The sequence below is a fragment of the Melospiza georgiana genome, chromosome 1 (genome assembly GCF_028018845.1).
Source record: "Melospiza georgiana isolate bMelGeo1 chromosome 1, bMelGeo1.pri, whole genome shotgun sequence".
NCBI classification, from domain to species: domain Eukaryota; kingdom Metazoa; phylum Chordata; class Aves; order Passeriformes; family Passerellidae; genus Melospiza; species Melospiza georgiana.
This window is the reverse complement of record NC_080430.1, coordinates 4,385,034-4,407,328: the sequence shown is the minus strand read 5'-3', so window position 1 is coordinate 4,407,328 and position 22,295 is coordinate 4,385,034. Positions and strand designations below refer to the sequence as shown.

At 41.9% G+C, this 22,295-nt stretch overlaps 1 protein-coding gene across 2 annotated transcripts in view; it reads right to left on the bottom strand.

The window, feature by feature from the left end:
- The window catches only part of CRHR2 (corticotropin releasing hormone receptor 2), a 150,774-nt gene that overhangs the window by 23,724 nt on the left and 104,755 nt on the right, over positions 1-22,295 (bottom strand). For both annotated transcript variants that reach the window (XM_058035908.1, XM_058035916.1), the window contains 4 exons: positions 18,755-18,872; positions 16,253-16,406; positions 13,541-13,601; positions 8,764-8,836 (listed from right to left, as the gene is read on the bottom strand). In XM_058035908.1, the coding sequence (XP_057891891.1) occupies positions 8,764-8,836; positions 13,541-13,601; positions 16,253-16,406; positions 18,755-18,872 (406 nt within the window). The remainder of the gene's footprint in view (positions 1-8,763; positions 8,837-13,540; positions 13,602-16,252; positions 16,407-18,754; positions 18,873-22,295) is intronic.

The following is a 22,295-nucleotide window of genomic DNA, read 5'->3' as shown; positions in this document are numbered from 1 at the left end:
CACACAGCCTGCAAGGGCTGAAGGCTGGGAGATGAAAATGGAGCTGTTTTCTCCACTGGAGAGAATCCATGCAGCTCTAGTGGCTACCAGACTGAGCCTGATTTGCAGCAGAGCAGATGAAGGCTCTGCTCTTTGTGCCTCAGCTAGACCACAGTGTTTCAGGGGGAGAAGGATCTCACCCCACTGCAAAGTGAGTTTTCCTAGGAAAGAGCCTAAGTGCTGTATTAACCAAAGCACACAATTATTTGTCAAGGGCTTCTTTGTTATTATCAGAGCTCTGTGTCAACAGATTAATTCCTCAGGGCTGGGCAGCTCTAACAAAACCCACACATCAGTTCCATCAATGGAGACCCAGGAAAGGCCATTTAAGAGAGGTAATGATAAAAGGCAGTGCATCCTTTTTATTTCTCTTTAGGCTCATTTTCTATTTTCATTCATTTCTGTTTATCCATGTTTTCTGCTTCCTAATGGAAAACATAACTAAGGATTTTTACCTTGACATTTACTGGTAGATAAAATGAATCCAAAGGCAAAGTCTTGAAGATAAAATAAAATGGCTTGTTTCTTCTTCCACTTTATTTATGCCATGCTAAGAATATCATTATTGCTGGAATAAGACCCTCTCCAAGTACAGATGGGAAAGAAAAAAGTTTTCATTTCTTGCCAGAAGTTTAGTCTTTCCATTTCTAAATTGGGATGAAAATTCAGACCCCCAAAATGGAGTTACAAGCCAGTGATCCAGAAAGTATTTGAGCCATCTGTTTTGGCACTGTTCTATTATAACCTGAACACACGAGCCCAGAAACTCTTCTGAACCAAAAGAAACTTTTCAGTAAATGATTTTGGTGGTAGAATTCTTCTCTCATACAAAGCAAACTCCACTTGCGAGGAAATTTATCCCCATTATCAAGATGAAATAGCCAAATTGCACAAAAGATGCAGCGCTGACTCTGAGGGCTTCTCTGCAGTTTTCCCCAAGCCCAGGAGTTTAAAAGGGAGGTCATTAAGCTCTGATCTTTCTTTTGAGCATTTAATGGACAACTGGCTTTTATTTTACTCATTTTCTGCTGGGTTTTGTATTTCATGCTTCACAGAAAGCCTGTGCTCCTCTGCTTCCTAGAATGTTTGTTCCTCTTCACTCCCAGGAACCATAAAAATTATTCTATTTAGATTTCATATTTTTACGCAGTGCTGTAAAGTCGCCTCAGGGTTAAGTAACCCAAATTGGGATCAGAGCAGCCCTTTGAGTGAGAGCTCTGGATGCTGCCACCCTGACCTCAGATGAGCACTCTGCCAGTTAATTAATGCTTTCTTTTAATTGTTCTACCATGCCGGCCTGACCTGATCCTCAGACAGAGCTTTTTATCACAAAAGTTTCCTTTCCAAAGGTCACAGGCACCACAATGAGTCCTTTGGGCAAAGGGCTGGAAAACACTTTTATGTACAATCAGGAATAAGGATTCCTGAAATCCTTATTTGATTAAGAAATCCTTATTTGATGAAGAAATCCTTATGTGATTAAGAAGAATGAACACTTCACAAACAGAAGTAGAAATTTCAGAAAATTTGTAGAGGGGTACTGGGCACCTTGCTGGGCACTTATTGACTCCACAGCTACAAAATATGAATAGCAGAAAGTCAATAATAGCAATGGTGGCAAAAATGGAGATAAATTCTGGATGGGCTGTAATCAAACCAGCACATTATCTTTGTGCTCTGTGCAGCGAGCACAACCTGCATGCAGAACACCAGAAATGATGATAAAAGTCCTACAAGAAGAACTCAGGGATGTCAGCAGGTCATGAACTGTAAATTTGCAGCAGTGGAGGAACTGCTCATCTTTAGAGAAAAGAAATTTAAAAATCAATAGGAAAACTAATTTGATCAGTGTTTGAGAAAAAACATAAGCCATTCAGATAGGAAGGAGAAGGGGAAATGAAGAAAATATATCAATAATAATAATAATAATAATAATAATAATAATAATAATAATAATAATAATAATAATAATAATAATAATAATATCTCAGTCTCTGAACAGAACAATGCAGAAATGGAAACAGAAGTGTGAAGAGAGTCAGTAGAAACCAAGAAAATATTCAGAGAAGCAATTGTATCAGCAAGGAGGATGATACACAGGACTATAGAATACTTTTCAGAAAAAAAAAAACCCAATAAATGAAATGTATAGAGCTACATACACAGATGAGATAATTCTTTACATAAAATAGTGAGTGAGAAAATTCTGAATTCTTTTGAAGATCAGAAGAACTTCAGTAATGTGGACTGTGGTGTTTGAATGGAGCTTGACAGATCAAAATAAGTGAAGACAGTGACAGGGCAAGGGGGAAGGGCCTCAAATTGAAATAGGGTTGGTTTAGATTGGATATTGGGAGGAAATTGTTCCCTGTGAGAGTGGGCAGGCCCTGGCACAGGTGCCCAGAGCAGCTGTGGCTGCCCCTGGATCCCTGTCAGTGCCCAAGGCCAGGCTGGACAGGGCTTGGAGCAACCTGGGACAGTGGAAGGATAACTCTCAGTTATGAAAAAATTATTTTTGTCAACAAATCAGCTGATTTTGTTGATAAGCTTAAGCACCTCCACTCTCTGATGTGACAAACTTTAAGAACACTCTGTCTTTCCCAGCCTTGGTTCTGAAAAACTGAACTAACTCAGGTACTTACTGAATTTTTTTCCTGTCAAGGTCTTCCAGAGCATCAGCCAGTGGTTGCTGCATTGAGATACTGATATTTCCCATAACCTAAAGCTGGTCTGGACAAATTCTTTGTGCAGAAGAGAAACAAGGTGTGAAGGGAAGAGTGATGTGGTTTGTGAAGTCCTCTGAATGAGTCAGTTAGAGAACAAGGGAGATCCAGAGGACAATCCTCTGAAAGGAATTCAAATTCCACACTCCAGAGGGTCCCAGAGAAATTTGGCTGTTGCAGGCTTGAAGGGAAGAGCATAAGAACACAAGGGAAAAGGGCAGGAATACATATATATATACACACATATACACATACATATATATATACGTGTGTGTGTGTGTGTGTGTGTATATGTATATATATGTGTATATATATGTATATGTGTGTATATATATGTATATACATATATATGTGTGTATATATATGTGTGTATATACATATATATACATATATATACATATATATATACACACATATATATATTCACATATATATTCACATATATATATATACACATATATATATACACACATATATACATATATACATATATACATATATACATATATACATATATACACACACACACATATATATATATACACACACATACATACACATATATTATTCTGATTTCTCAATGGAAAGGGGCTAGCAGCAGATCTGTGCTATTTCACACCAATCCCAGTGATCTGTAAAAGGGATTGAAGAACTGGCTGACAGATTTTTAGTGGCATCAAACTGCTCAGAGCAGCAAAAATCAAGACTGATTGCAAAGAGCTGTCCAGGTGCTGAGTGATCAGGGAATAATCTGGCACAGGGAATCACCTGATGGGAAGGTGCCACCATGGGGAGACAACACAATCTCAGCTTTACAGGGAGGGTTATGAGCTTTGGGACTTTTCATTCACAAAAGAAATGCTGGAATTACACTCATTGGCTGCCTGAAATCCTCATCTCAGCTCCCAGCAGAAGAAAGGAAACAAAAAACCCACCTGGAATTACTGAGAAATAAAAATCCAGGCAAGGGGATGCAAATGTAAAAATCCATTTTGTGTGGTCACACCTTGATTACTGAGGTTAGGTTTGAACTTGGCACCACAAAAATGCCGCATCTTTAATGGGCAGCACATCATAAAGACCTCTTGGCTATCTCTGGTTTTCTCTCCTGAGCAAAATCCCACACTGAAATAAGGACCCTTAACTCCTCTATTTGTCACCCAGGAATCTCAAAGCAAGGGAGGATGGTTTTTAAATAGATAATTTTTAAATAGATAATCATTAAAGTGGCTTTATAGCTGGGGAAGCTGAGCTTTGAGCAGCACTCTACCTTATTCAAAATTAAATGAATGAGGAAGGCAGAGACAGAAGTGAACTCCAGGGCCTCCCCCACTCACTGCAGCAGCTAACTGGTTGTAGTGAATTAGTTTCAACCAGACACAAACCCCAGAGGCTGCAAAACTCTTCAGTTCTTAAGCACAAGAGGGAAAAAAATCTATTAAAGCTGAATGAAAGGTTTTGGGGGAAAAAAAATTGATCTGCCTGTTTGAAAAATTACAAAATTATACAGTTTTAACTCTGAGAAATATTGCAGAGCAGTTCATGGCTGCGGTGAGCTCACAGCAGAAGTCACTGAAGGAAAAAGCAGCTCAGGTGCCTCTGGTGCCTCTTCTCTGAGACTTCTCCTCTGACCCTGCTCTGTTTTTATGGTTCACCAGTTCCTTGGCAGTTTTGCATCTCAAAGTGAACACAAGAAATGTATTTTCCTTAATAAAATCAGGAGGAATCACTGATTTTATTAAGGAATTCACTTCCCTGGCTTTTTTTCCAACCCTTTGCCTCAGTGATTAAAACTCTGTTATGTGACTCTGAGAAAAGAATTAAAAAACCCCAATGTGCTCAACTGAAGAGAAAATATCTAATAAAGTGTGACTTTCCAGTGCTATGAGAAGTTAAATTTCAAAGCATCCAATGTGCTCAATTATTAATTCTCTTGTGGGATATGTAAAAGTCAAAACCCATTCAGGAATGAAACAAAAAAATAATATCATTACCTACATTTTCTCCCTCAGATGTTTTGTCAATAAAAATACAGGTTTCTTTCCCAATATACAGAATCAGCACTTATATTCAGTTTCCCTTTTTTTTCCTGAAATTTTCTCTAAAATAGTTTCCCTGTTTTCAGCTTAAGTCAATCTCTGAGCTCCTTGTACACAGACAAGTAGAAAATCAATCAATCAATCAATCAATCAATCAATGAAACAACTCCACTGCCTCATTCAAGGTTTTGTACCCAAGATACAACACAATAATGTGATCTAGAAATGGACTTTAGGGCTGCTGCCACGATCAAAGGCATTTTTGTGGCCAATCTTTATTTCCCAGTGAGGCTTAGAGCTCCTGTTCTTTGTGTTACACCATCCTGTGCTGCAACAGCTCAATGCACAGAGGTGAGAAAATGAAAAATCAAAACCAAGTGGAAAGCATTGTTGACAGAAAAAAAAAATCCTTAAAAATAATATTTAAACAGAACTGCATATTTAGAAGCAAGTTTTATCCTTCTAAGAATATTCAGCACTCCAATCATATTGGTTGGTGCAATGATGCTTCTGGAATAACCAAGATGTGTCCAAGGGGTAACCAAAGCTCACCTGAGCTGGACACTGAGCTCTTGGCTCTTCATTCAGCTGGGTGAAGGCAATTTTAACTGCCCCAGGTGCACAGGAACTGTAATTTCATGGAGTATTTAGAATTTCTGCTTTTAGTGTTAGTCCTCTTTTGGAAATAACACTATTTTTTTCTGGTAACATTCATGTGTCTTTATTTTTCCAGCAGAGGCCTGGGATAGGTGTCTCTCAGAGTTGTCATAGAATGGTTTGGGATGGAAGGGACCTTAAAGCCCATCCTGTTCCTCCCCCTGCCATGGGCAGGGACACCTTCCACCATCCCAGGCTGCTCCAAGCCCTTCCCAGCCTGGCCTTGGACACTTCAGGGATCCAGGGGCAGCCACAGCTGCTCTGGGCACCCTGTGCCAGGTTCCCACCCTCACAGGAGAGAATTTCTTCCCAATATCCCATCTCAATCTGCTCTCCATCACCTCCAAGCCATTCCCCCTTTTCCCATCAGGCCTGTGCCCTGTACTGTTTGTTCTTTCACAAAGTAGAGCTATAGCTCCACTTCAATTCCTTATTAATTCAACTCCAGCTCGCAAGCAGTGACTGAAAGATGTCTCTTTTTGAAATCCCTGTGTTTTGCACTTGTGGTGGCCACTGTTCACTGGATGGAAGAGGAAGGCAGCACTTTGTGTGTCAAAACGGGATTTTGGTAAAATCCCATCTGAGAGCAGTGATGTCTGACTGTGCTGCCCTGGGTACATGGCACATGTCAAATTCCAGTGCCCTTCATCCAGCACTTTTCACAGCACCCTTGAAAGGGTCACTGACTCCAATAACAGCAAGTGATGCTTCAGTCATTATCTCCAGTTTTAATTTATTCACATCAGGATCAAACAAGCGAGCATGTCAAGTGGCTTTAAGACACCGTGGGGTTGTGGGTTTTAATTAGAAACACTCCAAAAATGAACTGACAGTTCAAATTAAAAGTAAAAAAAACAGGGGAGCAGATTTTAGGAATCAGGACTGTGCTGTAACAGGAGGTTTTAGATTTGCAGTTTAGATTTTGTTTGCAGAGGGATGCTTTCCTGCTCTCTGAGGGGAATAACCCTAAAGTGAGGGGAGGAAGGGCTTGCCCTTAAATTGAATCAGCTCCTTTCCACCCCACAGTGTAATTACTGCTGTTGCCTCATTAGTGCTTTAAGTAGGGCTCAAGTGCAGGCAGGCCAAGGTAGGAAGGTTCAGTTCAGTGTCAGCTCTGGGCTCTTCAGTCCCTGGCCCAGTTTAGAGGGGTCTCAAGGCTGTTCCAAATTAGAGGCAGATATAATGACCTGTATAGAAAGTGGCATCCCCCAACCATACCTCCATCTTCTGGATCTCTCTGGGGTCTTTAAATATTTACAGTGCTGTTCTGGGGAGAAAAAAGTCATTTTCATGACTCTATGGTATCTGTCAGAGATGCTACCCAATGATTTTACAGATCCTGTGGACTAAAGGGGTTATTGAAAATTCAGAGTCACAGATTTCCAGGCAATGATGGGAAACACAAATGCTCCAAACATCCCAAATCTCCCACCCTGTGTTGTCTAAATAGGATTTATTTGTGAGGGAATCTCTGTATCGATGAGGTCAATTTACTGTGAGGCTCCTTCTGGTTTTGTGATGCCTCCCTCAGCAACACAATTTATATTCTGTATATCACACATACCCATTGCTATTTCTCTCCTTAGAACATAAATAAAAGAATTTTAGCATAAAAATATACTCTATTGTTAAGATTGTTAATCTTAACAATTAAACAGAAATGAACTCTCCTGCTCTCAGGACACACACTCAGATCAGCTGCTGGGCAGCACAGAAACGTTTTTCACACTGAATCTCATGAACAGGGCACTGACAAGGTGAGAACATGAAGCTCCTTAGCCCTGAGAAAGCCGCCCCTGGTGCCTGTTCAGGAGCATTTGCACCTTCCCTGTGGGGCTGGAGTGACATAGGGGACAGCTACAGCAAACCGTGTGTCCTGGGTTGTAAGATAAGTGTGTGTTCTATTGCCATCTGTCAGAGCTGGGGCAGTTATCTCTGTTCATGGGGCAGTTTTTTCTTTCTCTCTCCCACAGCCAACCCTCCCTCCAGGAGATCTCTGCTGTCCATGGCCACTGAGTGTCCCTGCAGGGCTGATCCAATCCCAGCATCCCATGGGGAGATGCTCCGCCCAGGGGAGGAGCCAAGCATTCCTACCTGGATCCAATCTGAGCCTGGCACAGCACAGCAGCCTTTGCCCCCTGCACTGCCAGAGGAGCAGCTTTCTGCTGCCCTGCATGGCTAGAGGGAGCCCAGGCCCATCTGCAGCAGCCCTGGAGCTGCAGAGGAAAACTCCCCCCTTGTGCAGGATCCCTGCTGCAGCAGAGCCACAGCTGGCACTGCAGGAGGGCTGAGCCCCCCTGGGATGGGGCTGGGACACCCCCTGACACACCGGGGCAGGGACTGCTCTGACTCTGGCAGTGGGGTTTTTTTGTTTATACTATTATATTTGTATTTTTAATCTTCCTATTAAAGAACTGTTATTCCTACTCCCATATCTTTGCCTGAGAGCCCTTACTTTCAAGATTATAATAATTTGGAGGGAGAGGGTTCACATTTTCCATTTCAGGGGAGGCTACTGCCTTCCTTAGCAGACACCTGTCTTTCCAAACCAAGATACCTTGGTTCCCTAAGAAGGGGAACCCATTTAGCCCTGGGAATTCACTGTTGGTTCATCTGTCTGGAAGAGCAGAATCCTTTTTTCAGCTTTGTCCTTACTAAAGCTAACTAATATTTTCCATCCCCAGTCAGGTTTGGTTTGTCTCTGGGAAAGCACCACTGTGCTTCAGCTGAAGGCTCAAAATGGGTTATGAATGAGCTTCCTTCTCCCCCTGCCTAATCTTGGTTGGCACAAGAGACGGAGTGTTGGGTAAACAGATAAACAGCCTGGTAAGCGTGGGCAGCACTGGGAGGAAAACTTCACAACAGGAAATCCAGAAACAAACAGTGTTGGTGATGGAGAAAATGGAGGTGATTTTGCAAGATGCAATTCCTGACCATGATTATTACATTTTTTTAAATGTGTGTGACAGAATTGCTGTAGCTGTCATGAGCCCCGGGTGATGAGCAGATATTTTAATGCACTCCCTGGCTTTGAACATTTTTCCTTTCTACCTCTCAAAACCTTGTACAAAGGCAAACAGCACTGCAGAGGGAGGAGGAAAGAATTGCCCAAACCCAAAGGAACAGCCAAAACCAAATCACTTCAATTCTTGCAGTGTTATCTGCTGGGGCCACTTCAGAGAACACCTGAAGATGTTTGGCCTTGTTTGTGTCTTATTTATCATAAAAGCAGATGTGGAACATGACAGATTAAATTTTCTCTCAGTGGGAGATGGCAGTGTCCTCCCACCCACACAAACACTTACCAGGAGAACAAGAATGACTGGCCCTTGGTAGATGTAGTCAATATATTTCCCCGGCTCTTTTCCAAACCAGCACCTGTGAAAAACAAAACAAATAAGAAAGCAATTTGTAAAGGTACATTCACTTCTTTTAGACTGCAGTATGAAGGACACTATAGAGAGGTGTCCCTTTGCTCACTGCACTGTTTATATAAAAATAATCAGCAAGTAATGGAATTTTCTGCTGCACATCACCTGTGGTTGGACACAGATCTGAGCCCCACTTTCCCCTTCCATCAGAACATTCATGTTCCCTCTATGGTTTTGGCTATTGCCTATGTAAATATTTATAAGAAATATAAGAATCTGCTGTAAAAAGGATGCCTGAGAATGGAATTAAAGAAATATTCTGTGTAAGAGAAAAAAACCCTGTTATGCGTTGCAGTGCCCAGAGACACATTGCACAAAGTAAGGGCTGTTAATTAAAGCAATGTCTCCAGTTGCATGGAAATGCTGTCTAAATAAAGCACTGAATGGATGAGAAGTCATCCCATTGGCTTTGAATGAATCTGGAGACCACAGGGGACTCTGGAAGTGCTCAAAAACCATGTAGATGTGGCACCTGGGGACAGGGTTTAGTGGAGGACCTGGCAGTGTTGGTGAGTGGCTGGGCTCCATGATCTGAGAGGCCTTTTCCAACCCTAATGATTCCATGGCCACCAAAGCCAGCAGACAGAGCAGAACCATCATCTGAAGCCACCAAATTCCTGCTCCAACATTCCTTTCCAAACTGTCTGGAATGGCCCAGAACAGGCTGGGAAATGGACTCAGGTGAAGAGAAATCACAGGTGAGCCCCAGAGCAGAGGAGAGCCTGAATGTGTCACACGTGCCCCAGCACTGGCCTGACTTCCACTAATCCCAAGTGTTTTTCTCCCTGCTGTGTTACACAACAAAAGAACCCTGTGATTTCACAGCAACCCACACTGACACTCACTTCATCCTCTTCCCTGAGAATAATAAATCTGCTCTGTTTGTGTGGGTAAAATGAATGAGAGACTGGGCTCAGGTCTGAGCTCACACCAATCCCTTTTCCTTGGGGTAGATTTGGTCCAGGCCAAAAACTAACCAAGGCCAAATCTATTCCTGGGGAACAAATCTGGAGCTAGCAGGAGCCAGAGGACATTCCCAATAGTCCACAAACTGCAGCTCCCCTGATTCTGGAGGCCAAGAAGATTTGATTGTAGGGGTGTGAATTATTCCATGCTGTTTGGAAGTCGAGCCCTAGGAATTAATCCAGGCCCAGCTAATTCAGTTTTACAGATACAGCCATGGGGTCTGCATCCGGGATTCAACCAAGCTAAGACAGCTTTGCATTCATAATTCCTTAAGGTTGAGATCACTGGAGCTCCAGATCCCTTAGGAAGTAGATTGTGGAGTTCAAGGGTCTGAAAGTTTTCTTCCCTGTCATGGATACCCCATAACAAATCTATACAGCAAAAGTTGTGCCTTCCCCATGCTTTCTTTGTGAAACAGATAATTTAGTGCCACTGGATCCATGGAAACAGGGATAATTCCTGAGCCACAGAGACCACAGAGCCACAGTTGCACTTTTACAAGCAGTAAGATGTAATGGATTGCCTCAAAGAGGTTGGAGTCTGTAAGACACAACCTCATGAGTCCAGGGGAAATGAACTGGGATCAGGAAAGCTCTGGTTCAGATGGGATCCTTGTGGATCACACCACACCCTCAAAGCCCCTCTCCAAAATGTGGTGTTTGCTAAAACAGGAGGAGCTGCCTGCCCATTGCATGATGCCCTGACTGGACAGAGTGTTGAGGTACGCAGCTGGAATCTGGAACAGTTCAGTCCCTCACAATTATTTGCCTTTTCTTGGCTCAATTCCCACATCCTTTAAGTTCCAAAGGAATGAGGGAGCTTTGAATGTTTTAGAAATGTGAAAGATGTCTGCTATTCCCTGGTGCACTGTGCGTGAATTGATGATTTTGCAACTCATCCTCCAAAATTCGGGCATGAGAGCAAGACTTGGAATAAGGTACTTCCTCCAGCCAACTTATCATCCAAGAAGAATCCCCAGGGCAGCCTTAAATGAATGAAACTGTGTTTTTGAATTTATATTTTTTTAATGTAGCTGGAAAGACATGAAAAAAAAAATAAAGTTACAATATATGCCAAGGGCAGGAAACAAATTTCTCCAGAACTTGCAAGATCTACATTTGAGAGCAGATTTTGAAGGGTATTTTGGGAGAACTATTTTTTATTGCCTGAAACTCAGAGAACTAAGAGGAGCAAAGAGTTCCTGGGAAGCTGGCTGCCCCTGCAGTGGGACTAATATGAAGCAGACTGAGGCATGTGGCAGAAATTAGTGGGCTAGAAAAAGGCAGCAAAGAATTTGGAACTGAGCTGGTAGAGTACAAATGAGGTTCCAGGGCAAAGGCTGCTCTTGTTGCTCTCTGGAATTTAAATGTTGCTTAGCTCGAAGACCAAAATGCTGAAATTTATTATCTGAAGTCCAGTATTAGACCAAGGTTGTGCAGAGTGAAGAATTAATGTGGATTTATTTCCACACTGAGGAAACAAGGTTGTGGCCAAGGACAGACTCTGCAACACGGGACTTTCCAGGGGTGTTGATGCTCCAAGGTTCCTTGTGTAGGTAGTGGAAAAAAAAAATAATCCAACACCTTTTTGAGGTCTGTGTTCATCTCATTAGGTAATAAACCAGATTTGTTACACTGTAATCTAAATATTTCTAATTAAATCGGGTGAGTAATGACAAGAGGAGACAGTCATTTGCCAGAAACATTATAAATGTCTGCAATTGATTAGCAATATTTCATATTTAGAGTCTTAACTGTTCCAACTAGGACTTTTAGCTAAGATATTGCAAACTGTTCTGCCAATCATCTGAACTCACTTTAAATCCAACACAAGCCATTGTTCCTGCAATAAAATAATTTCTTTGAAAGCAAAAAGCGAAACTTAAATCACTGACAATTACTTGGTGCATCTGTGTGAAATAAAAGCCATTTAACCACTTTTTATTCTTTTTTTTTTACCTCTGGAAAGATAAATAAACACCCCCTGAATATTGAAGAGGACAATGTAAGAAGACAGTTGTGATAAGACTCAGAGTTGTAAAACTCATTTCTGCTGAACAGCACTACTTAATATTCTTCAGGGATCTCTGCTAGTTCTTTATATAACCAAACCCACCACTGGTTTTATCACTATTGTTAATTAGACCTCACTAATGTTCTTCCCCTGAACAAATGCCCATCAATGAAATTACTGCAAAAGCTTTTAATAATTTGTGGGTGATTTTTTAAATTGAGATTTAACAGCCCTTTTTTTTTTCCCAGAGTTGCCATGCTTTGCTAAAGAAGTGATAAACCCCAGGAAGGATATTTGCCACAGTACCAATTAGAGTTGCCTCACTGTGCAGCAAATGATCCCTATTAAAATCCTAATATCTATTATTATTAATTTAATAGAGATCTTTAAGATCTCTAATATTAAAGATCTCTATTAACTACAAAGATTAAAAAGTCAGGAATTTGCTTGAAGCATTTTCTTAACATTCTTTCTATTTTGAAGTTTTAAACTACGATAAGCTACACAACCTCAACTCCAGCTCAACCTCCACACACCTTAAATGGATTCTCAGAGAAGGAGGAAATTCCCATTTTTCCTGAATTTTGGGCAGTTCCAAACAGTCTTGGAAGTGTAGGGGTACTTGTTGGTTTCTTTGGGTTTGGATTGAAGGCACTTGAGACAGTAATTTATGTTTCGACTTAAGTGTTTATTATTTCTTATCAGTAAAACAGTCTCACTGCTGGAAGTTCTGCAGCTTTTTATTAGAAGGCACAAAATGGCCAACAATCTCTTGTTCCAAGGGCTTTTCAGACTAAACTATCCCATTAAGAACTGACACCTGGATTATTTTCCCTTTTAACCCAATAACTGATCCCACAGAGCTGCCATGGGGACTTTTCTGCCCAATTACAAAATGCCACCCAAACCCATGGAGAAGGAGGAAGAAGCAGCATGAAGAAGAAACCCAGGATGACACCCTGTGCCCTCCATCTTGCTGCCATCCACAACACACTAAAAACCCCAAACCCTCAATTTCTCACCCAGTGACACACCTACACAGCTCTCCATAATCTATTTCACATTTTTGTGGATTCTGGTTTATCTTGGAGTTTAGGAGACTTTCTCCATGGATGAGAGTCAGAGTCAGTGCTGCCCTGGGGGTCAGGGCACCCCAGAGCAGACACAGAAATATTCCCAGTGCCCTGGGTTTGCACAGGAAGCTGCAGGCCAATCCATGTGTGCTCTGCCTGTGTCCATCTGGCTGGGTGTGACCTCCTGGGAGCAGCACAAGACTCCCCCAGTGCCCAGGACAGACGGACAAAAGCTCTGGCAAGGAGCAAAGTCAGGACCCTGCATTTCAGAAGAGGAACTTCCATCTGTTTGGAGAATCAGGGGATGAGATTCCCCCTGGGAACCTGTCCTCAGGGACAGAAGAACTGATCAGACCTGGCAGCTCTACAGGGACATTTTTCTTGGGGAACAAGAGCTCTCCAATGCCACGTGTGAGAAATCAGGGAGGACAGGCAGGGACTGGGAATGGCTGAGCAAGGAGCAGCTGCTCAAACTGAGGAAAAAGGAAATGCACAGCCAGGGGAAGCAGGAATATGTGACTTGGGATATGGTTTGGATGTGTATTCATTTCCTGATTTGTTTAGACAGCCACACAAACACAAATATCAACATCACTTACTGCTCATTTTCATAATACAGCTTGCCAATGGCCCAGGCAATGATGATTGGGCAGGGAATACCTGCAGGGGCAAAAAAAAAAAATAAAAAAATTAGGAGTTAATCATGGATGGATGTGTCCATGGTACCAAAGTAAATTCAGATTTGTGTGAGGAGGGTCTGAGTTAATGAATGGGAGACTCTAAACAATAGTGGTTCTGTCTTGGTCTGCTTGAGACATCACAACTGCTAAGACCTTTGAATTTAGAAATGAAAAAAGTTCATCCCAACAAAGTTTTAGTAAGGAAAGTTAATAAAAATATTAACAAACACACACATAAATACCTATACTTCCATAGAAGTGACCAGAAGAATTTTGGCTGACTTAAAGGCAGCTTTGGTCCCTTTTCATTTTCCTGCACCTGGTACAGCAGAATCTCTAAAGACAGTACTTGGAAATGAGTGTTTAGGTTTTTATTTCCCAGGCTCCAAGAAGCTTGTAAACATACTGGGATCTCTAGATGAAGCACAATTTCAAAACTTTCCACTTTTTTTTTTTTTTTTTTTTTTTTTTTTTTTTTTTTTTTAGTTCAGAGTTTGTTATGAAACAGGATTGTCAGAAAGAATAGCTTGATATCTTGCAGTATCAGAATTCTTGGTTTTTTTTTTTTTTTTCTCTTTCTGAAGGATCCAGACAATTTTTAACTTTACAGACATCACTGCACTCTCTATAAAGGGTTTACGCCTTCCATTCCAGCTGGTTTGAAGGGGATTTGCTGGAGGAGGCACCTGGAAGGGAGGAAGAGTAAATGGAAGTGGCAAAGGGATGTCAAAATTCAAAGGAGAGATTTTTCCCTCTCCATTCCCCCTTTACCTTCTCACCTCAGGAAAACCAAAGCAAGTCCAGCCTCACCATCTCCATCCTCATTCCAACGTGCAGGCTGATGTCTCTGAAACCACTGAAATCACTGAGGTGAGTGCATGGACAGAGCCCCAGTGACTCTGACCCCCAAGGAGGAGCAGGGGTGCATTTGTCTCTGACACAAATTTCTCCCTTTTAACCTCCCTCTTGCTGCCCTTTCTGTGGGCAAAGGAGGCTTTGAAGAGATGGAAAGAGAACCACAACACAGAGGGGCTGAGTTGCTGAGGGGTCATCCTGAACCTCAGCAGCTCTGATCTCCTGCCCTATCATCCCTGGTGGCCCCTGTGCCCTTCAGAGAATTGTGTTTTGTTTCATCCTGCTCACCATGGACTCACAGGCTCTGGTGCACTCATTTCCCCATGTTCTTGGAGGAATGGACAGAGAAAATGGAACCATGTCCTCTCTCCTACAGCAAAACATTTTACTTTTCCTTGTTAAGTGAAGGATAGAGATTTGAGAGTAAGACTGGCAAAAAATGTGTATGAGGAGGCAGAGCAGAGCCAGAATGCACCCACAAGGTGGCTGGAAAGGTTTATTCGGCTCACAACACTCCTGCATTAGTAATTAGAGACCCAGAGGATTCTGACAGAGGTAGGGAGTGAAAACACCAGGGATCGAAGCAGTTTGTGGGTGTGAGAGAGCTGTGTAAGCAGCTGATTTTCCAGTTTGCTGAGAGAATTGAAAACTACTGGGGAAAAAAATTGAATCAACTCCCCAAATAAACATTTTCTTTCTACTACAACTCCTCTTTCCTCCCATTTGGTTTTGGATTGAATGACATATTTTGTTTCAAAGGCTGTTTCTGCCTTCAGAACTGCAATCCAATTACTTCTGCAGAGAGGGAGAGGCACTTTCTGAACAAAATGTCACTCTGCTTTCACAGAAGAAAATATTGGTGACTTTTTTCCACCTTTCTTCCTTCCACAGGAAAAAAACTGCTAGATTCACTGGTTCTGTTTGACCTCGGATTTTCATTCAAGTGAACAAACTGCCTGCATGGGGCTTGTCCTGGCAGAGTTCAAAACATGGAGATGTTGGTTAGGAAGGATCTCTGAAGGTGTTTGCCCCAATTTCCTGCTCTGAGGAGAACCATCAATACTCACCCAGGGTATAGCCTGGCTAAATTTTTAAAAACCCCAAGGTCAGAGTTTTCACGCCTTTTAAGTGACATGTTTCAGTGTTCCACCATCTCCTGGTACATTTTCTGTTTAACATCTTAAACATCTTAACATCCAACTGGAACCCCTCAGTCTGCAGTTTATGGATTTTGTCCCTTTTTACAACACCTGCTATTACCAGGCAGAATTTGGCTCCATCATCTTTGTAATTATCTTTCAGATCACTCCTGGTACCCAGCAGATCTTTCCTCATCCTCCTCTTTCCAGATTAAAGCAGCTCAGCTCCTTCAGCCTCACATCACAGCCCATGTCCTTTAGATCCCTGATCACATTTTCACCTGGAGAATCTCCCCAGCTTTTCCCACATCCCTTTCTGACCTCAGGAACCATAACTGACCCCAGCATCCCAAAGGCAGCTTTGCCACAGCTGAGCCTTTGAGCAGCCCCAAGGACAGTCCAAAGATGATGTGTGACTCTTTGCTAAAGGCTGTTTGCCAGGAAAAAATCCCTCAGCAGCTGTGGATAGTGAGGCTCTTTTTCAAATCAGCTCCTCACTTAGGAAAGTCTGCTCAGACTCAGTGGTCCAGATTTCACCTCAGGGGGGATTTATAATATTTATTCTTGCCTCTCTTTGTCTTTAACACTTTAATGCCAGGCACCACAGAGCACTATTTTAACCACAAAGGTCACTTACACCATCCTATGAAGAGAAAGACCCATTTCCTCAGCTTGTCAGTGGAGTAGGTCATCACTATAGCAGTGTGTAAGTAGCAGCCTTCCACAAACATCCAGAAGAAGTTGGTCACCACAAAGTAATTGTAGACAGTGGTAATACATCGACACCAGGGCTGGAATGGGAACAGAAAAGAATATTTTAAAATTACGCTGAGAAATTTCAAAGATTTAAAAAAATCCATGGTAGAATTCACTCAGGGGATGCAGATTTATCCTGTGGCTTGGAATCACAATATTTTAGGTGCTGACAGGAACTCACAGATCCATCTGTGACCTTCTGCTGAGGCTGGCTTTGACCATAACATGCAGGATCTGCTGTATCTAAAGCTGTCTGGAAAATTCAGGTTCCAGAACAAGCCTCCAAGAGGAGCAGCTCATGTCATCACAGGTGAGCTTTGTCAATGTCATGGTCTTGCTTGGTTTCCACTGAGGGGAAGAAGCACAACTGATATTTAAAGAAAAAAAACCCAAAACTTTAAAAGCATGTTTTTACCAGCCAATTTATGCCCTCTGTTCCTGCCACTGGTGCTTCATTCTGTAAGTCACACCCTGTCACATGTCACCTCTGAAATTTGCCACAACCTCAACAGGAACTTTTTGTAAAATGTGAGAAAATGTGTTGTTTCTCCCCAGAATGACTGTGCAGTGAGAGCACAGCTGTGGGAGGCACAATCAGCTCCAGATGGGAACATCCCAGCAATAAATCACAAGGAACTGAGGTTAATTTCCACAGTGCTGCTCACCTAAATCTGGCAAAACTTCCTTCTTACCAAGCAGATACCTGAAGAACAACTCTAATTCCCTGGGTTCTCTGCTATCACTGATTTTGGTCTCACCATTCTCCAGCCTTTTAATTAGCTCTAGTGAAGTATTTCCAATTTTCACCCTCAGTTAATTTTATTTTAGCCTTCATATGCAGGAGACACTGATGGTCTACAGGCAGCCAACAGAGCAACAGATGCACCACCAAGCCCAGTAAAATTCTGAGGTTTAAGAATTTACTGGGAAGAAGCACAGTTACAAAATGACAGCCTATCCACAAGTTGTGATCACTTCTATATACTGAATGGAAATAAAAAGAAGAAATCTTTTGGATGTGTTAACAGTTTAATTTCTGTATTATTTCATTAACATTTAAAATTTAGTTTGGTTTCACCCTTAAAATAGGATTAAAGCCCAAAACAACTCAGAAGAAGCTGAAACATTTTGTTATCAAAAGTTTGTTTAAAACAACTTTCCTTTCCTTTCCTTTCCTTTCCTTTCCTTTCCTTTCCTTTCCTTTCCTTTCCTTTCCTTTCCTTTCCTTTCCTTTCCTTTCCTTTCCTTTCCTTTCCTTTCCTTTCCTTTCCACAAAGATTTATATCCAAGTCAGTTTTTCCTGTGTCAGAACTAAGAGGAACTGGCTGAGGGATTGGGAAGATTCTGGCACAAAAAAAATACAAATAATGGTGGTGAGATCTCCCCCTGCACGACTTCCATAAGAGACCAGGATAAAATGAATTTTGAGCAAGTCCTTTGTGGATTTATTAAAATTGAACAGAATTGAATGAAATTGCAGAGCTCCTTAGCTCACACCTCTCTGTTTATTTGACTGAAGATTCTTGACCCCCACATGTACCCACCATTAGGCTCCAGATAACTTCACCAATTCCTTCTTGATTTTTTTTTGCAAGCATTATAAACTTAATGCAAAATATTTCCACATTGATGTTCTGTATCTGTTACTTAATCTCCACTGATCAGCACAGAAGAGATCACATCAATAGCCAGAATAAATGATGTTCACATTCATTGTGGTGGTGTTATTTTGACTGACTTATCCCACAATCATATAACAAAGTTATCACCAAGCTTGTATAAAACACCATTCCCAAAAAGGCTGCAGAGAAAAGATGAGTTAATGAAAACTGGGGCATGTGATGATCCATTCTTATATTTGGAGGTTTTTATTTTCGTTGTCACCTTGTGCTCACATTTTAAGAGGTATCCAACAGATTTTTCCTAAATAACAGTAAAAATTTCAATAAAGATTTGCAGCATAACCATGAGGGCATGTCACACAGCATGGAACTGTTGACCATAAAACTCATAAACTCCATTTTCTGGAGTGTGACACTGCCAGAAGCACAGACAGAGCAAACACTGAATTAAAAGAATTTACATTTTCTCCAAGGAGCTGTGGATGAGCAATAATAGAGATTTATACATGGACATCCTCTTTATGTGGGCACTGATGATTTCTCTGTTTGTTTTCCCAAAGCATGGGACTGAAGTTCAGATGTCAAATCTTACATTTGAAGAGCTAATCAAGGATGATGAGTGCCCAGCTGACACTGGAATGAAAGGAAGCATGGAAATCTCTCTAACTTATAAATGTTATAAGTGTCCCTTGAACTATCCATACAAGGAAACTCAGCACCCTGAGCTGCAGGGCAGGGCCTTGCCAGCCCCCTGCACTCACCTCATTGCTCTCATGGATGTTGTGATCTATCATCTGAAGCAGAAACCACATCACATTCCTCAGGATGAACGTGGTGATCAAGTTCCAGTGGATAATATTCCTCAGGCATCTGATGCTCCTGAGCAGGGAAACACACTGAAGTGAACATATATAATGAATATATCCACACACACATCAATAACCATGCAGAACAAATGGGTAAATTCTGTTAATTGCAGTTTATCCCCCCTGCAATCCCTCTGTTACTCTGTGAAAAAGGAGGCTTGTGCTTTTGCAAAGCCATGGACAACAATTTGTCTTGACAACACAACTGAATCAAGTCAAGCAAGTGAAACTGCTTGGATCTACTGGAAGACAAAAAATCATACATTCAAAGGGTTATTTCATCCTTGCTTATTAGTTTTGCTCCCCTTCTCTCCATCTCTAGAGCCACTGGAATTGATAGAAAAGCCTCTGAGCAACCAGGCTGCCCTGGAGGCTCCTGAGTTGCTCATGGGAGGAGATTTAGTGACAAATATTTGTGCTGGAGTGGCAAAGCTGGAATAGTTTACATTTGTTTAATTCTCGAACAGGCTCACCTGTGTGAGTTTGAATTAATTCAATAGGAGAGCATGAACTGCCTGCTTTCCAATCCTGGGCTTAGCTGGCTTAAACTTGTACCTTAAATGAGGCAGAGCCGCACATCCTCCTTCATCAGGAAATATTTGTGTCTGGTTTCAGTCCCTCCCAGCCCCCATTCAGATGCAATGTAAATTATGAGCACAATGTAAAATATGAGCTACAGTAAGCTGGGACACAGTGCCATAAAACAAAAGAGGGCACATCTGAAATATACCTGCAGCTGGAAATGGCTCCAGGAGGCAGCCAGGGCATGACGCTATTGCCAGAACACAAAGCATCACTGAAGCAAGACAGAGTTACTTGTGACAGGTTCAGTCATTTAAGACCAAAACACTTCTGATTCTTTGTGAACTGGTAAAGGATGGCAAGTGCCAAATTGCAGTGTTGCAGTTACAGAATCTTCAATTAAATCATCTTTTCTCAGCTCAAAGCAAACCCCTCCGTGTCATTCATCTTTTCTGAAAAAAACCCCTTCACCCAGGATTTTCCCCCTGGGAAGCTGAGAAGCCTCAGAGAGAAGGAAAACAATTCTTATCTCATTTACTTCTCCTGTGTTTTGCTCATGTGGAATGTGTTTGGAGATTGTTTACCCACAGGTGATTGTTCCATTGGATTCTGCTGTGAGTTGTTTTCACTCTTTGGCCAATCAGTGCCAAGCTGTGTCAGGACTCTGGAGAGAGTCAGGAGTTTTCATTATTATCTTTTTTAACCTTCTGGAAATATCCTTTCTGTATTCTTTAGTATAGTATAGTTTAGTATTCTTTAATATAATATAGTATAGTAAAATAATAAATTAGCCTTGTGAGAACATGGAGTCAGATTCATCATTCCTCTCTGCCACCCCACAAATACAATACTCCTCCATTTATGAAAACCACTTCCACAGGGGTTAAACAGCCAGAGCACTTCCTGGGATTGGCAGTGGCCATTTCAGGCTCTCTGCTTGCCAGGGAAGCTGCCAAGATAATGTGGGACAAACACAGAAAGTGGCTCAAAGCTGCTCAGCTGGAAGGGGCTGATCTCACCCCAGGGACAACAAAAAGGGAGGCACAATCCAGAAACCAACTTTTTGTTGCCTCAGGTCTTTTGCAAGGCAAACAAGCCACTCTTCTTAACAACAAACAGCATTTTCCTACTATAAAACATTCATTGTACTGTTCTTAGGACTAAATGAGTCAGTCTTAGGGCCAGAAGCAATTCTCTGGTGTCCTTCAGCCTCACAAATCTCACAGAGATTTCAAGCAATTCAGCAAAAAAAAAACCCAACAGAAGACCTCCCACATATGAGATGCTTACAGAGAGACACTCAGAGGTATAACCCTGCTAAGCCAATGTTAAATCACCTCTGAGTTTAACAACTCAGGCTGCCAGAATGAAATTGGTATTTGGTTTGAGAGCCTCAGTGACTCATGATGAGTTAATCTGGAGAACAAATCTCCAGCTGCTCAGACCCTTTCTCTTGTATTTAAGCTACAAACTCCAAAACGCTGCTCTCAGCCATGTCAGACCCACCTCACTTTGAGAATTTCACTTTTAACAAAAGGCTGAGGTTCAGGGTTTGGCCTTTAAAAGAAATGAGGCAACCAAGCTGCCCATGCTGGGCCCCAGGAGAGCACCTGGGTCTGAACCATCCTGCTCAGGGCTGTCCTCTGTGCATCTCCCTGCCCACAAATGTCCTGAAGCTCCCCTTCACCTCTGTGCTTCATTCACTGCCTCCAGGTCCAGGATTAGCAAATGAAAGGATGAGTTTGAAACGTTGCTTCTAGGGAGAGAAGGAGGCAGGGGACCCAAACTAAGGAAATTCAGGTCAAACTGTGAGTTATTGAGATGAAGTGAATTGGTTCTGAGAGCTTTAACAACAAAACAGATTTGGCACACTTGAATGTGTTTCTTGGCAAAGGTAAGATAAAGGAGTGGGGGAAAAAAAATCCCTGCTGCAGGCATCTCTTTAGATAGAGATATATTTAGATATTTTAGTTTAATCATTCCATAAGCTGGAACATCACTAAATCTGGCTAAGGAAATCTTATTGCCACAAGATTTACAGCAAGACATTGGACTGGATACACAGGATCAAATAAAGAGTTGTAGATTTTTGGATCATAAAAAAGAGATTTTCCCTCAGTCATCAAAACCACATTGTCTTCTTTGACAAACTCAGTGGGCTTGATGATCTCTTCTTTCCCAACCTCAGCAATTGTATGGTTCTATGTTTTTATCTAGTGCCTACATGATCTTTGTGCTCCTGACTGCTTCTTGGCTCCTACTGGTTTTTATTCTTTGCCCATCACTCTGCACCCTTCAGACTTTTAGTGATCTGTGCAGGACCCAGAGCAAGAGGCTCTGGTCTGTGTTGGAAACCCCCAATCTTAAGATGTAATCATCAAAACACTCCTTGTTTTCAAAAAGCCCTGTTTGTTGAGGGAAGGTGTGCTCCTGGTGTAAAATGAAGTATATAAATATGGCCAGCAGCTGGAATTGACCAAAATGAAGCCTGAACCTTTGGCTTTGCACGTGGAACAGGGACAGCTGGATCTCCTGTCCCACTGCCTTGAGCAAAAGCCACATTTTGGGTATGAATAACCTCACACCACTGCCCCATTCCCTTCTGGAGACACTGGCTGTGTGGCTTGCATGGTAAATAGCTCCTTTTACCTGCTAAAAAGCTTCCTGCCTTTGGGGCTAGCAGAGCCATGAAAGATAACCTGAGAGATGTCTTAAAGTGTCACAGACTTTATAACACAGGCAGTGATGTGACCCCAAGCACAGAATGGTTTTAATCTTTTCCCTATTTTTTTTCCCTTTTATTTTCTTTTAATATGAGTCCCAACTGGACACTGAAAGTTTGTTATTGCTCACAATGAGCCCAGAGCCCATTGCTCTTTCCTCTAACTACCACCAGAACAGAAATCAGTGGCAA